Genomic DNA, 17,206 nt, shown 5'->3' with positions numbered 1-17,206 from the left:
ATTGTCCTAACGTGGGCCATGGTATTGTAAATACAGCACTACAATGGTGTTGCTAGGGGGGCGCAGGGTGACGAAAGGAAACGCGCATCGGAGCAGATAGGCCAGTTCCTTGTAAAAATGCGCTTAGTGTTACAAATTCAATCCTATTATTCCAGTCAAGTGTTTTGAGATTGAGATAGAACTGGGCTTTGATTCTGGCAATAGACGGGTGCTCCAGTCGGTCATGTTATAACAGAGTTTGGTGTGTAATGCTGACTCTGACAGTTTTTGGTGATTTTGCTAAGGCACCTACATTTTGGACACAGCAAGATGAGCACTAGCAATTGCTAAAACTAATAATGGAATGCATGCACTAAGGACTTAAATCCTAATCTCCTTTAAGAAGCTGAGCGAAATGTGCATTACTTCCAGTGACAATCGTATGTGGTCTAGGCTTCTGTGGCAAGTAACATTTTTTTTCCTTCAAGGTAAATTTTCTTCTGGATTTCCCTACTTCGCACCCTGGGTTTATGCAAATTTCTGACCTTTTCTATGTTGTAAATGATTAAGAAAGAAACTTATGAATAGATCTACAAATGTGTCGGTTTATCACATTGCACAAATCTCCAGCTCAATTCAACTCTGGAGCATATACTCCAGGCCTATGGTTGTTTTTCTTACACGAAAATGTTTGCATAAGTAATTCCTTAGACCAATTGTGTTTTTTTTGATCGATCCCACCAAGTTTAGCGAGCTGATAAATGATGGTAGTTATGTTAATGGCAAAATTACTACTGAAGACATTAGACAATTTCACAATTTCCTACAGCTGTGGAGTGCGGACACGCACCTGCACTGTCCTCCTTGAAGCCAAACTTCTTGTTGAATAAATTATGCGGACGGTCGGAAGTGTCGTCGGATTTGGTAATGAGCCCGTCCTTCACTGCCTCCAGCCCATTAATGATCACCACGTTTTGCCAGCAGAACTGCATACTGAAGACATCGCCATACTTTTTCCTCAGCTGCAGAGAAGAAAGAGAAGAAATGTAATGGAGGACATTACGGCCAGATAATAGAATGATGCTACTGGATTTCCTGAATGTTAACTGAGGCAGTGCGCGGTGCAAACGCCTTTTACCACCATATTTTGAAAGCAGATTTGTAGAGGTGGGAGTGTGCGACGAAGATACTTGTGCATATTTGTTGTGCTGAGTTTTGTGGTGGTGGTGATGTGATTTATTTTACTATTGTGTTTTGTGCTGCGTTATTGCTGTGTTATTGTGTGGTTGTATTTGCGTTGTGTTTGTTTCGTCACTATGATTTTGTTGTGTTATTTTGCTTTGTGTTTTGTTACTGTGTTGTTTTCTGTTATGCTGTGCAATTACTGAGCATTTTCAAAAAATACTGCTACATTTCCAGCAAAAGCATCACATTCATTTTGAGTTCCAGGGACAACACACATTTACCACTGTCTAATGTACTAAACTGCCACTGTTCCAGCTTTAAGACACCTCTGTGCACAAAACTATAGCAGGAACGGGTCTTAAATAAGCACTTTCAGTGATCACTTGTGATCTGTGGATCAAACAAAGAAAGCGAGAGACACACACATTATGGCATGTGTAGAGATCGGATATAGAAACTGAATGAGGTCCTGAAAGGAGAATAGACAAGGGAGAAAGGCATCCTCACCATTAGATACAAGCACAGGTTTTACATATACTTTAGTAACAGTAAGTTGTTAACTCAAATGGAGCTTGTATGCTCGGGCAAAAGCAGTGGAATGCAAAGTGGGCGCCTTCACCAGACATTAAATGAAAATCCATGTTCGTTGTGACAGGCAACGTGTCCCAAAGGGCCATTCATTTCCAATAAAAATCAATGCTACATATGTCGATGATAATATCCCTTCATTGACTTACAAAAGCTTTACAAGACATGGACAACACCCCAGGAGTGCTGGTGCATTCTGCAAAGTCCATAAAGAGGCACGTGAACGTTGTAACTTAGCATATTGAGAAAATAGGTATCACCTCAACTCCTTAAAAAATTGAAGAAAGGAAGTGGGAGTGCACAGGGTGGCCTTGATGTTCAGATACCTGGGTGTGCTGGACACCTTAAGCGGACTACATTTAGTCAAATAGGGTGATGTAGTCCTGTGGGGACTGTGTTTTTTGTTGAGACACCCTTAAGAACATTTGCTTCAAGTAGACACGGCCATTCATCGGAGATCTGACCTGAGAAATCCTGAAAGAAAACAATTTGAATGATTTCAATATCACTGAAGAGACTCAGGCCCTGATTTACAGTTTGGCGGAGGGATTACTCCATCACTAAGGCGGCGGATATCCTGTACGCAGTATCACAAGTTCCACAAGCTATAATGAAATTGTAATATTGCGTACGGGATATCTGTCACGTTTGTGACGGAGTCACCCTCTCTGCCAACTATAAATCAGGCCCTCAGTGTTTAGCAAGGTAACTGACTTCAACCAGAACCTTTTAGCTTCTGTAAAGCCTCAGGTTCAGGGTCTCAAGTAAAAAGAATCTGAAAATCCTTGTTCCTTGGTAGGATTTTTGAAAAATTACTATTTTTTCTTACTGTAGCTATATACTCTCTTCCCTTTTAAGTAGAAGAGTTCTTATCACCAGACTTTTGTTGTGACTTTTAAAGGTTCTGCTTTGCTTTTAAACCATGTAAATGCAAATGGGTTGAGTTAGCTATCTCCCTAGGGAACGATGCACCTGACAAATTAAGGGGGTCATTCTGACCCTGGCGGCCGGTGGCCGCCAGGGCCACCGACCACGGGAGCACCGCCAACAGGCTGGCGGTGCTCCCACGAGCATTCTGACCGCGGCGGTTCAGCCGCGGTCAGAAGCGGAAAGTCGGCGGTCCCCCGCCGACTTTCCGCTGCTCGCTCCGCCGCCATGGGGATTCTGACACCCCCTACCGCCATCCTGTTCCTGGCGGGTCTCCCGCCAGGAACAGGATGGCGGTAGGGGGTGCCGCGGGGCCCCTGGGGGCCCCAGCAGTGCCCATGCCAATGGCATGGGCACTGCAGGGGCCCCCGTAAGAGGGCCCCGCAAGGTATTTCAGTGTCTGCTTTGCAGACACTGAAATACGCGACGGGTGCAACAGCACCCGTCGCACCTTCCCACTACGCCGGCTCCATTCGGAGCCGGCGTCCTCGTGGGAAGGTAGATTTGCCCTGGGCTGGCGGGTGGCCTTTTGGCGGCCGCCCGCCAGCCCAGGGCAAATCTCAAAATACCCTCAGCGGTCTTGTGACCGCGGAGCGGTATTTTGACGGGGGAACATTGGCGGGCGGCCTCCGCCGCCCGTCAATGTCAGAATCACCCCCTAAGTCATTTTACATTTATAAACCCTGAAATTAAAAGAATCATAGGGTTTTCGACCACAGAATGTCATTGAAGTATGTATTAAACCCCTTTAATGAGCCAGAACAGCCTTTCCAACACCAAGGGTATTTTGCAAATCAATAAGATTTGCAAATAGGAGAAGGTGTGAAAGAGATGTTGCTACCAAATCGCAAATAGCCGTGAAATGTATCAATGGCTTGGGACTGAAATTGTGGTTCCAAACCTTTGAAAAGTTATGGACACCTCAAAGCTGTTGTAACAGACAAACAAAGGGAACGTTGTCCTTGTGTCATCAGGTGTTTTTGGTAGAGGTGGCATCATTGAGACTGTTAATTTGAAGTAAACTGTATGATGGACGGTGCTCCTTTCACTGGGATAAGTTCCTCTGACTTGAATATGGCATCAAAAGTACAGCCTGTATCATAGGTTGTCCATGTGGTACGTTGAGCAATTTAGGGTTATCAAGAATCCCTGCAGTGAGGTGGAATTCAGATCTGGTAAAATAGGCATTGAGGTCTTCTAGGTTGCATAGATTAGAGTAGCCAATTTTAATATCTAATACAGTGGAGTGTTAGATGACTGACACACTGGTGTAAATTTCCACTGCAATAAACAAACCCTGCACTGATAGCCTGAGTGCATGTGAATATGTGTTTAGTCTGTAAGTTACACATATTGTGCATACGTGAGTGAACCAGAGTGAAGGAGGCCTGTGGGTTCCATTTTGGAAGTCACAGATCTGTTCATGTGAAGATGAAGGTGAGATTACATTCCTAGGCAAAGAAAATGTATTGCTGGAGACAAGTCTCCTTAGAAATGCAACATGGTCCTTTTGTTGTAGAGAGCTGTTGGTTAGTCTCCCTAAATACTGCCACTTGGTGGATTCTAGCAGTGGAGAGTGTGAAGGATCCCTGAAAAAAGGGAAGAGCATTTAGTTTCTCTTCCTGATTACTGGCAGGTGTGGCTGTGATAGCCAGGTGCAAAATGCTCACACCCTTTTGTGCCGTTATTGTGACCACTCCAAAGCTGGTGACAGCTCTGCTCTAATGAGCAAAACATGAAAAACTGACCCAACATGGTTCTGAAAGTGCAGACAGAGAATATACATTCACTATTCGCTGTGCCTTCAGAAAAATGAAAGCTCTAAGTCTCTTCTGCAAAGGAGGCTGGTCCGCAGAGTACCCAGTGGGCTACTGCACAGCCAGGGCTGGTGTTTGCCTAACTGCCAGCCCCCCCTCAGGTGAGGGGCCATAACCTGGAGTCTGACCTGAAGGAAGAGATGTTCCTTGCTTTGGAATGCCTTGAGACGCCTGTCAGGAACACGTGTGATGGAGCGAGTCAACCCTGCTGGAGTGGCTTACTTGAGTGGACAATATTAGTGAACACTAGAACTTTAGGTTTGTCGACAGGGACACACTGAAGCATGCCTAGCATTATCCAAGTTCAGAGCCAGTCTCTAACATGTAAAGTTGAGGATTCATGGCACTGCCAAAGTGTGTCCAAGATGGTCGCCCTGCCGACATTGCTGTTGCAGCAATAACACTTGCATCAAGGTGTGCCTGAGTGGTCTGCACCCCTGAAGAGAAAACTATTGCTAAATCATGGCACTCATCAAGTGTAGCTGAATATATGTTGCTGTTGCAGGCATGGCATCAGTCCAAAGTGAGGCCAAGTGTACTGGGCAGCTGAAGAAGAAGTCTGTGTAGGCCACAGCCCTGGCACCTGCCCAACGCATGCTCTGTTGACTACCGAGCTAGAAGTAAAGTGACTGAAATGAGGCACTTGCCACTGCATGCCCGAGTGACTGTGCAGGCGCAGAGGTGCTGACCAGGATTACATCTGGTCAGATGTACTCCTGGACTTCTCCTGGACCTGCACTAAAGCATTTTCAGGCAACTCAGCTGAAGGGCGAGTAACTATAATCAGAAGAGGACTAAATTGCTGCCTCAACCCATGGAGGACCAACTCACTGAACTGATGACTCACTCAGTCCAGGAGGAATGAGGCCCTGCTGCGACCTGGAACCCATTCATCATCAATGCCATGTGCTCAGAAGACTGCTGCACTTTGCCGTTGCCTTTGGACAATACTGCAGAGCCTACATCTGCTCAAATGGAGATGCACCAGCAGCTGGCATATCTTAATTGTGTCAATCAGGGTTATGACTAGAAAGAAAAGTAAACACACTTTCATTCAGCCATCCCGGTGCACCTTCCTGAAGCTACAAGTGATTTACTAACAAGGGGTGTCATTTGTTTCCTCCATTTTCAGAATCAGGTCAAATTTTTTAGTTTCAGTCATTTGCAGACCCAATCTCGACACACTAGACCTCACAATGCGTTATGACTGCCCCTTGTTAAAGAACCTTAACTCTGTTAGCTCTCCCCTTTCATCCCATAAGTGGGCACTAGTGATGCACTGACTCTAGCCGGCATTCGAGCAGTCTACACTTTTTCACACTCAACAAAGCGAAATTGGGACGATCACAGAGTCAGATGTTGGAGTGTGGCAGAGAAATCAATTGACACTCTTTATATCACTCATTTTCTGTTACTGACAATGAGACGCAGATTCTCAGGCAATATTATATGCTATTTTTGATGATGCGAAAGAGGGCATCTGGCACTTAGAGTGAAACAACTGCGTAAATTTGCAATCACAAAGAAGAGTTAGGCTTTATGATTCTTTAAAATCTACGAGATAACTTGAAATTGAATGCATGATCCCTCTTCATTTGCACTAAACACTCTTAATGCCAATCAGTCCGTGTGCCGTGGCATGCACGGATGTGTCTATGTTTTCTATACAGCAATTCGACTTTGATTTGAATGCGGGGTAAATATTAACAAGGTTCTGGCTGAAACACAGCTGAGATTTCCTTCCCAGTGTTTGTATAAAATGCACAGGACTTTGCAAGAGACAGTATGAGAGACTTGTGATTGAAACCTCCACGCACGATCATGGATTTACTTTATCAGTATCTAGTTTATCTGAAGATAAATCTGTTTCAATTAGCACTTATGATGGTGAAAGTCCAAAGGGTCATACTTTGACGTGCAGCGAATTACTCTTAATTCCAATGTGAATTTGACAAAAGAGGGTTTAAATGTTCACTCAGTTTCTCATGATCTCATGTTGTAGTGTGTAGTTAAATTCTTTTTTGTTCAAATGATTGATTACACGGCCTTAAAATCGGAATAGCCTATGCAATAAGTGTTTCAGCTCCTGTCCAAGGTGCTGGTTCAACTATTTCCATCGCCTTTGATACAATTAAAAATCTGGATCAGTCGTACACTGAATAAGGTAAAGCTAAATATGATAGATTCGTAAACATATTGGATTTCTTACCCAAATTACGTATTATTCTCAGATCCTCTGAAAAGTTTCACTCCAGGAATTGCGCTTACAGCTATAAAAATCTTAGTCATTCTTCAACCTGTGCGTCATAAGCACTTTGAAGACTGTCATTTCAAAGGTTTCGGTGCATCTAACACAACTGACATTTCTTCATCTTTCAAAAACTTTGTCACCAGACTGGTTTATGTTTGTAACACTTTTTCAGTGTGGTATTGATGTTTCTTCCACATCAACAGTGGTAGCTAGCTCTCTATTCTTGAATGACTGCTTTGTTGAACTCACTAATGCTTCACCATTATAGTTGCAGCTGCTCTGAATTCAGGATGGCCTGTGACAGCATTATGATGTACGACACAGGCAGATGTGAAACACGTTGTGATGCAACACATCCACTTGCATCACAACATGGTTCACATCTGTATACTATTTTCAGGTTCTGTTTGATCAAATTGTTTTCACATGTTTGTTGATTTTAATTTTTGGCAAAACTTCAAAACGGTTAGACTGAGCTATATGACGACTTCCAGCTAATTACAGTTCTAGCTCATTGTTTTGTCGAGCAGCGCCTTTTCATTTTGCACCACTAATATTTTTCTAATTGGTCATATTTAAATTGGCCTACACCAAATTATGAAGTAATTTGCATTGCTTTCTCCTTAACTGGGGCAAGGGTAGTAAAGGAATATGATATTGAGATGTGTCCTTTACATACACTTTCACAGTTCTGTAATTCGTATCATACACCTTCCAAAACCATGCTTTGAAGTAGCCACACTTTGAAAGTTATGTGATTAACCAAAATAACACACTCTTTTGTATTCCTCTCTAACAACAATCATTTGTAGATGTCACAACCTTGACCATGCCCTTCAATAATTCTTTATTGGACTATGGCCAAGATATTGATCTGCTCATAAAATTGGCAGATGGTGAACTGCACTGGAGCCTGAACACTTTCAGAATAGGGTGCAGGCCTGTGGCATCCTTTCACCAAAATCACAAGGCTTCTGAAAAATAAGTAACTGGGTGTTCATAATGACAAATAGTGTTCTACCAATTATGAGAGTATGTAAAAACTATAATGGAGCAGATGTGCAGCATTTGCTCTATTTATTTATATTTTGTCATGTGTTGTAACTCCCCAATATGTAATAATTCGGGCCCTCTTTATAGTGTTGATGTTTCTGAAACTGAGGGTCTGTGTGCGTCAATGAATGGAAGTTGTCATAAGATGGTGTAGGCTGTGTGAGGTAATAGTGCTGGAAGAAACGAGGCCACCTCTCTTCAGTGGTTTCTGGTTGAGATACGATTAATTGAAGAGGAGTTTTTTTCAATTTTTCTGGAAATAAATGGAAGTTATTTTTTCTGGAAGACTTCCAAGTAGGGAAAAGCCCTCAGTATCAGAGTATCAGTATCAGAGTTGAGCACAGAGCCCTTACAGTTTTACGTCTGTGCTACATGCTGCTGTGTTTAGTTTCATCATAAATTTGTGTCACAAAAAACAGAAATAGACATAGGCTAAATCACTAGCACATAGAAGTTATCTTCAGTGGGCTTTACATGGCTGCAAGCAAGAAGCATGGTATGCAAGCAGATATGCTGGAAAAACCGACCGGAGGTTAAGATATTATCAGGTTAGCCTTCATGCCCTCTCTCACTTATAACTAACTCATAGTAGTAGAAGACACACCAAGTGAAACTCTGTGACTTGATTGCATAAATTATACCGAGCACTGGGGCACCCACTCACTCACGGGAAGGGACAACATAGAATACCGAGATTTGGCGTTGTCTCATCTCAGATTAAATTCGCACTGAAGGGACCCGCGGAGAGAGAGACGCAGTCTAGTCTCTCTGCGGGTTGATTCGGGATGGGGGAAGTGGCGCGCAAGGCGCCCGATTGGACAGGAGGTAAGTGGGGGCGGGGTTTTAGTTTAGGTTTATAAGGGGGGTGGAAGGTGGGGTCGGCCCTTTTGCGCGCCGACTAGGAGGGAAAGAGGTTTATTTTAGGTAGAGGAAAGGGGCTTCACGGCTAGGCCAGCTAGGCCCCAGAGCGGCGTGGGTGTTGTCCGGTTGCCAGGGAACGGAGCCGCGGCCGGTAACAAAAGGTGAGCACCGGAGGGAAGGTGGGACGGCCCTGCGGGCAAGTTTTCTCGGCGTTTTCAAGCCGGGAGGCGGTGGAAGCCACTCCTTTGGGCCCACAAGAACAGCGCTGCAGCGGAGGGAGCCGGCCCCTCGGGCAATTCAATTTTCAACGCACGGAGAGCGCGCGGAACAGCACGAGGCGGCCCCCTGGATCGAGGCCAACACCAGGAGGCCGCGTTATTTTTGAAGGCCAGCTGCGGCAGGCCCAGCGGCGCCAGCGGCCCCCACACCCCTGAGGGGGCCCCCCAGAATAGGAAAAAGCACATAGGGCGGCGTGGGCCCCCTAATAAAAAGTTATATTTAAAAAAAAAAAAAGAAAAATACATATATTTTTCAAGGCCTTGGAAAAAGAAGATTCAGCCCCCCCCCCCCACCCCCCCCCCCAAGCGAGGGGCCACTGGGAGAAGCATTGAGGGCAGGACAGGCCAAAAAACATAAAAGAAAAAAATACACATATTTAATAATATTAAGAAATAAATAAAAATAGCTGTAAAATACCCACCCCGGGTTATATATAGAAGACCTCAGATATATCCACCCAGAGCACGGGGAAGGGAGAACAGGACCATATTAGAACGGCGTTGGGCTGGGCCGGCTGGCGGTATGGCCACAGGTCACGACGCAGAGGCAGTGATGGCCGCGCTTCGCGTACTCGGCGAAGCAGGCAGGGCAGATTTGCTCAGGCCAGGGGTTTTAGACCAGGCTTGGGTCGGGATGGCACGCCCCACCAGGGCGGCATCTGGCAGGGTCGCGGCCGCAGTTGCGGCCTGTGAGTCTCAGGAATCCGAGGGGGAAAAAGATGAAGGGCATATACCCCCCGGACAGGGCACGTCGGAACAATCACGTTACGGTGCACAGAGCCCGCTGATGTTCGGCGAGGGGACACAAGCTTCCCAGGCTAAGGGCACAGACAGCGCACAGGCAGATTTGGACCCCGCAGGCCCGGGCGGAGGCGGTTTTGAAGGGCAAGGCAGGGAGGCAGAGCAGCCCATACCGGGGACTAGCGGGGTTTGCGCCCCCCTAGATTTGGCTTACCACAGAGGGGAGGCCCCCAACACAGGTTGGTTCGGGGCGCCAGTAAAGAAAAGAGGCAAGTACGCCGGGAAAAACAGGGGAGGGCCGGGGAGGGCCAAGACGGCGCCCCGCCAGGCCAGGGGGGGGAAAGTTAAGTCACCACAGGAACCAAGGGCCGTGGTGAGCCAGAGTTCGCACACACAGGGGAACTGGGACCAGGCAGATACCTGGGACCTAGAGGCCAGAATCAGGGAACAGCGCAGGGCCGTATTGGAGACGGAGGCCAGGTGGGCACAGCTGTGCAAAGACAGGGAAGAGGTGAGCGCCCACAGCGAGACAACTCATAAAACTAGAGAGGCCAGCGGGCAACCAGGTATGCGGCAGCCAGGGCAAGAGAGAGGAACCTGGGTATGGGTGCCGCAGGTAAGAGGAGAACAGGGTCAGGAGGCTAGAGCGGCCGAAGGGTTAGTTGGCGCGGGGAAGCCCGGTGACGCAGACAGTCACAGGGACAGCAAGGCAGCAATACTAACGACAGAGGTTGGCAAGAGGAGGTACACGCCGACTGGGCGCAAGACGGCCCAAACGCGTTGGCACGAAGCACTGGAGGGGTCTACGGCGGCCTTCTCCACACCGAGGGACCGAGGACAACGTCAAGAGGACACACTTTCTGCGGGCAGGGAGGCAAACGAGAGTGCCTCAACCAATGTGAGAGATGTGGGTCAAAGCAAAGGCCAGTGGGAAGGCGAAGATGAGTTGGAATTGGATTACGAGGAGGAAGGGGATGAATGGGAGGATGGTGAAATACGCGATTGGGAGGTGAGCGCTGTGAAAAAGGGTGGCGGGCGAGGGCGCAAGAGCGGCGCAACCTCTTCTTCTTGCTCTGTTTTGCAGGTTACAGCTCCGCTGGAAGGCCCCACTGGTGTTCAGCAACTTACGCCGCGTGGCAGAAGCCTAAAAAGAATACCAAGGAGTCTGGGAGACACCGCTGGAGGTAAGAATTGGTGGTCAGTGTGGGGCGAAGGGAGTGGGTTAACTAAGGAGGCTAACACGAAAAGGTCCATTGGGGTGGGAGACGGGTCAGTCTTAGAGAAGGCAGGTGATAGCGACATTCAGAAGACTGTAGAGAACAAAGATAAAGAAAGCACCGCCACGAGTGGGACGGACACAACAGAGAAGGGGGATACAGGAGAAAAGACGGGAGACGACAAGGAAGGGGGAGGGTACAGAAAGAGATTGCCGTACATGGGTTTAGCCATGCCACTAGGCTCGCATGTGGCCGAGAAAACAAAAAACAAAATATGGAAACACGAATATGTAGATGTGTTTAAACTGTTACACAGGGACATACAGGCAAAGGAAGGGTCCAAAGAGGAAGAATGGGAATTAGCACGTAGGCCTCGGGTACCGATAACAATGGACAACTGGACATCGGCCTTTTTGATATTCGCCAGTATATACTGCGAGAAATACCCGGACAGGGCCATTGCACTTTTTAAATACATGGATATAATTAGGAAGGCCCAAATGCATTTTGGAGGTTTCGCATGGCTCAGTTATGATGAGGAATTCAGAGCCCGGGTGAGTGTCAATCCGGAAAAACCATGGGGTGACGTGGACCCCGAATTGTGGATGCAATGGATGGCATCGGCACAGACAGCGGCGTCCACTCACACTGCGAGTGGCCGGCCAGTGACTTACAAGCCCTTTCAAGCTCGCCCCGCCCAGGGAGGGGCGGGCAATACCACTAAGACAACAGGTACAACGGCAGGGGATTGTTGGAACTTTAACAAAGGTTTTTGTTCCAGGCACAATGCAGGTTCAAGCACGACTGCTCCAAGTGCGGGGGCCGTCATCCAGTCACCCAATGTTTCTCCTTGTCCAGCCCAGCTGAACAGTGGAGGGCCGCCAGAGGGAGAGGGGGACATGGCACTCCTGCGCAAAAAGGGGCCTACACCAGTTAGACTGGAATTCCTGTTACCATGGTTACATAGATACCCAGACATGGATAAAGCGCGTCTACTCAAATGGGGTTTTGGAGAAGGTTTTAGAATAGGTTACCAGGGCCCTCGGCAACGGAGATGGGCTGACAATTTGCGGTCAGCCAAAGAACGCCCGCAGATAGTACAGGACAAATTGGCGAAAGAGGTAGCTTTAGGCAGAATAGCAGGCCCATTCTCCGGGTGGCCAAGTGACACCTTGATGATATCCCCCTTGGGAGTGGTACCCAAAAAAGCACAGGGCGAATTCCGTTTGATTCATCATTTGTCTTGGCCGGAAGGGACGTCTGTCAATGATTTTATTGCCCAAGAGGACTCTAAAGTAATTTACGCGTCAGTTGATGATGTGATAAAGCTGGTCCTAAAATGTGGCAGGATGGCGGAATTGGCAAAATGCGACATTCAATCAGCTTTTAGACTGCTCCCTATTCATCCAGCAGATTTCGACCTCTTGGGCATGCAGCTAGACGGCAACATATACGTGGACAGGGTGCTGCCCATGGGCTGCTCGATATCATGTGCTCTTTTCGAGACTTTCAGCACATTTTTACAATGGGTCTTTGTAAGGGCGAGCGGACATAGGTGGGTGACGCATTACCTAGATGATTTCCTATTCGTGGGGCCAGCGGCATCTGGGGCTTGTGGGCGGGCTCTGGATGCTTTCCAGAGGCTGACACAACAGGCAGGTGTGCCTTTGGCTCCAGAAAAAACGGAGGGCCCCGTGGCGATTGTAACTTTTTTGGGCATTGAACTGGATACGAAAGAACTGGTCGCCCGGTTGCCAGCGGCAAAGGTGGGAGAAATGCTGGATTGCCTAGCGGAGGTACGCACTTTGCACAAAATGGACTTGAGAATGGCTCAGAGGCTATTAGGCTACCTTAATTTTGCATGCAGAGTAGTTAGGGGAGGTAGAACTTTTTGTAGGCGTTTGGGACTTTCCATGTCAGGTGCTGTACTTCCGCACCACAGGATAAGAGAATCATTGACGTTACGAGAGGACATTAGAGTATGGGAGTTTTTTCTGAGACATTTCAATGGAGTGCCGATGTTTTTTGGGGAGTCGGACACGGTATGGCAAGTACAAATATTTTCAGACGCAGCAGGTGCATCAGGTTTTGGTTTGTATTGGGACGGGAGGTGGTGTGCGGAGACATGGCCGGCATCTTGGATGCAGCAAGGAAGAAGCATTGCGTTTTTGGAGTTTTTTCCCCTTTTAGTTGCGCTGGCAGTGTGGGGACAAGAATTAGCTAACAGGACAGTGATTTTTCAGATAGACAATATGGCAGTGGTAGAATTAGTCAATAGACAGAGAGCAAGGGACCTCAGAGTTTTGCGCTTGTTGCGCCAGTTCATGTTGTTATGCCTGTCTCTGAATGTTATTTTTAAAGCTGCACATATACCAGGGATTTACAACGAGATTGCAGACTCACTATCTCATTCACAGTGGCGGCGTTTCCGCGAATCGGCACCTGGAGCAGATCAGAACAAGACTGTGGTCCCGGCAGACATCTGGGAATGGGGGGCATGATGATCACGGGGCTGGTGGAGATAGCAGTATCCACGCGGCGTAATTACAGAATGGCATGGTTGGAGTTTCAATCTTTTGAACAGTTTTGGGGCAATTTTTGGGCACAAAGCCTGCCAATGTTGGAAGCCAGGACTAGACGTTTCGTGCTGTTTCTGATTGGGGAGGGTTTATCTCCAGCCACAATTGGGGGGAAACTGGCTGGTGTGTCTTTTTATGGCAAATTGTTTTTCGGTTATGACCCAGCGCGCAATGATTTATTGGGTAAAATGCTGAAGGGATGGAGCAGGGTTAGAGCGAGCGGTGACAAGCCAGCAAGGGAACCCATTACGTTTGAAATGTTGGTAGAGATGGTACAGGTGCTACCAGTTTGTTGTAGGGATGACTACGAGGCGAGTTTATTTAGGCTATGTATGTTGTGGATGTTTTTTGGCGCATTTAGAGTATCAGAGTTGTTGGGGGTGGGGAAAGAAATCAGGGTACGAAGAAAAGAGGTATGCGTGCATAGAGACAGGTTGGGGATATGGCTAAGACGGTCAAAAACTGACCAGCTGGGGAAAGGCAAGTGGATATGGTTGAGAAAAGGGGGTGTGGAGTTAGCTTGTCCGGTTGAGGAATGGGTAATTTTCAAAGAGAGATGGCCAGGGGCAGGTGAAACAGGGGTTTTCATACATGCGTCAGGGAAGAAGCTAATGAGTTATCAACTTCTACAAGTCATGAGGATGGCCCTAGGAAGGATAGGGCGGCGCGCAGGTGACTACGGAACACACTCATTTAGGATTGGCGCGGCAACGGAGGCAGCACATTTGGGATGGGATTGGGCTAAGATCAAGGCTATAGGGAGATGGAAGTCTAGGTGCTGTGAGAGATATGTTAGGCCTTGAAGAACATGGAGCAGATAGAAGGAAGAGAAAAAGGAGGGGGGGGGGGTTTGTGTATTTCAGGCATTTGTTACAATGTTTTTTCTTTACAGGCTGTGTGGCCGGGCCGGAGACGGGAAAGATGACGACATGGTTGGTCGGCCATTCGTTTGTGCACTGGGCAGCAAAATTTGCAGAGAAGCAGGTTTACGGCAGATCATTGGGACTGCCCAGCAGAAGCCATGAAGTTCGTTGGTGGGGCAAGAGCGGTATGAGGTGGGGGAGCCTGCTTCCATTTATCACGAGTAACTTGCCTCAGTGGGGATGCCCAGATTTGTTATTGATACATCTGGGGGAGAATGATCTGGTGAAGCTATCGGGGCTCACTTTGATTCAATTGATGCAGAGGGATTTGGAACTTTTAAAACAGAAACTATATGGAACATGCTTGATATGGACGAAATTTGTGCCTAGAAGGGTATGGAGAGGGGCGATCAATCATGGAGCCATAGAGCGGGCTCGGAAAAAATTGAACAGAGCTATGAGAGTCTTCTGCTGGGCCCAGGGGATTAAAGTTTTGAGACATGGGGACATAAAAGAACAAGAACAAGTTTTGTTTCGAGACGATGGGGTCCATTTATCTCAGTATGGTATGGTATATTATATCACAGAGTTGAGACTGATGCTAGAAAGCGTATGGGGTACAAATTTGAGTACCCGGAAATAAAAGGGGTGGGGCAGCGAAACGCCTCACGGGTTTCTCTGGTTGGCAGGAGATGGGGGAGGGTGGAGAGCCAGGTGCGGGCTTGTCCACCCTTCCAGGGGGAAAACAAGGAGGTGAAGCATCAGAGCGGGGAGGGGTAGGCTACAGGCAAGGAAGGCATGGGCGGAATAGGGGAGCATATACGGCAGGAAAATTGACGGGAGACATTCGAGGAGAAAATGAAGGCGAGGGAGTTTTGTAAAAGTTAAAGTCTGCCTTAAAAGATATACAGTTAAAGGTTTAAAAGTATTGTTTGTGTTTCAATCCTGTTCTAATAAAATGACCTTTTACACCAACAAGAGCGTCATGTATGTCCCGAATGTGTTTGGAGCCATCTTCCTTAGGAAAGCTGGCTGCTGGGCCTGAATGCTTTTTACGGAGTGCACAGACCCTTGAAACGCATTTGTTGTTCAACAGAAGTTCTTCTGAGCTCTCAGTAACTAGTTCTGTACTCTCTTGAATTGTTTAGTGCCACACAGCACACTATATTCCAATCAAGCGGTATAGAATGGAAAAGTGTTTACTGTGTTTGTGAGGTTTCAATACAGTGGTGAATTTTAAGCAACAGAAGGACGTCCTTAAGCTTCACATGGCTTCATCTTTTTAATGTTCGTTAGCCTTGCTCCCAATTTAATATGCATGTTCAGTGAGTGACAGCTGTGAACGCTGAATTTTTAATAATAAATATTCATGTATTTGAATTATGAAACTGCATAGAACTGACTTAATATAGAAAGTAATGTGCGACTTGGAAAATGTGCCCACTTGAGTGGCCATCAGTAATCACGAAGTGTCCTTATTAATTGCTCATTAAAATGAAGTGATGTGCTTATGTTTAATTTAATGTAGTAGTGTGTTATACTGATGATTTTGTATTATGTATTTGCTTTATTAATTGTAGGCCTTAAGTTAGCGAAGTCTTGGGCTAGATGCACAGCCTCATGTTAAACTGCACTGTTAAGATAACGCTGTGAGAAATGTTTGCTTGAAGAAATTAATACGTGAATTGTTCTTTTCGACTGAGTTGACCAAACTCTAGCAGATGTTTTTCTTTTCCCAGAGAACTTCTTGCTAGAATATGGTGTAACGGTTACGGATACTTTGTATGGTTTAGTGTGTGAGAAAGCAATGTTCCCAGGAGCTAACAGTGGATGTACTGACTGGAGAGCGGAGTGATAAAAAATTGATACCTGACAAGCCAGACAATAGGAACAGGAGATGAGGAGCCAATCATCGCCCTGTGAAAGACAGTTTAGTTATATCTTAGATTTTAAGTTCTACTTTCATTGGACTAAAAGTAAACGTACGATTCTTTGACCAGTGGCGACAGGGGAAGTGTTTTAGACGATTTTAACTTAGCCCAACTGCACAGAGAGAGAAGCGCTCATTCTCATTTCCATTTCCACCGACGAGGTGTACTCGCCTTTTGATTCTCCTACTTAGAGGATTCTATCTTTAACTTTGTTGCTTAGACTTCTGATGCTGAATGCTGATCCTTTAGACATTGCTTTCTATATGGTCCAGATAGCTTAGAGTCCCTGGTTCTGAACCATTCCCTTTCATGGCCCGATGTTGATGCTGACCGAACAGATGTCCAACTGACGAAGATAATCACAGCTTGCTGATCCATACTGAGAAGAGGTATAATAAAATGCTATTGTTCTCGTTGTAATTTGTCTTTTGTTTCTAGGTACCAGCAGCTATTTTAATAGAGCCATAGTTAGATGTTTTCCAAATTTATGTTGACTAAATTGTTTTGCATGAAGCCCAAACATGCTATTCTAATCAGAAGATTAGTACAGGAAATCCTAAAATGCTAATAAGTTGCTATATTAAAATGATTGATGTTATTCAGTTGCTTAATCTAGATGTATGCTATTTCTATTGCACAGTTGTTCTTGCTATTGGTCTGTACTGTAACTCTAGAGTGCCTAGTAATTCATGCTTTAGTTAAATTAAGATTCTATAGAAGGTTTGGTCAGCCAGTGTTGTTTTTGTATGTCTACCATTTGATTTTGAGACTAAGGCCCTGATTTATGTTTTTTTTGCGCCGCATTACCGTCATTTATTGATGCAAAAGCTGCGCAAACTTACAATTGTATTTTGTAAGTTTGCGCTTCTTTTGCGTCAATATATGACGGTAATGCAGCACAAAAAAAGTATAAATCAGGGCCTAAGTTATGTGATA

At 46.3% G+C, this 17,206-nt stretch overlaps 1 protein-coding gene across 2 annotated transcripts in view; it reads right to left on the bottom strand.

The window, feature by feature from the left end:
- LOC138292689 (cytochrome P450 2D15-like) overlaps positions 1 to 17,206 on the bottom strand; it is a 334,715-nt gene that overhangs the window by 247,339 nt on the left and 70,170 nt on the right. For both annotated transcript variants that reach the window (XM_069231409.1, XM_069231410.1), the window contains exon 2: positions 830 to 1,001. In XM_069231409.1, coding sequence (XP_069087510.1) covers positions 830 to 1,001 — 172 coding nt within the window. The remainder of the gene's footprint in view (positions 1 to 829; positions 1,002 to 17,206) is intronic.

The sequence above is a fragment of the Pleurodeles waltl genome, chromosome 4_2 (genome assembly GCF_031143425.1).
Source record: "Pleurodeles waltl isolate 20211129_DDA chromosome 4_2, aPleWal1.hap1.20221129, whole genome shotgun sequence".
NCBI classification, from domain to species: domain Eukaryota; kingdom Metazoa; phylum Chordata; class Amphibia; order Caudata; family Salamandridae; genus Pleurodeles; species Pleurodeles waltl.
Note: the sequence above shows the minus strand (reverse complement) of the source record. Positions and strands in the feature narration are given on the sequence as shown.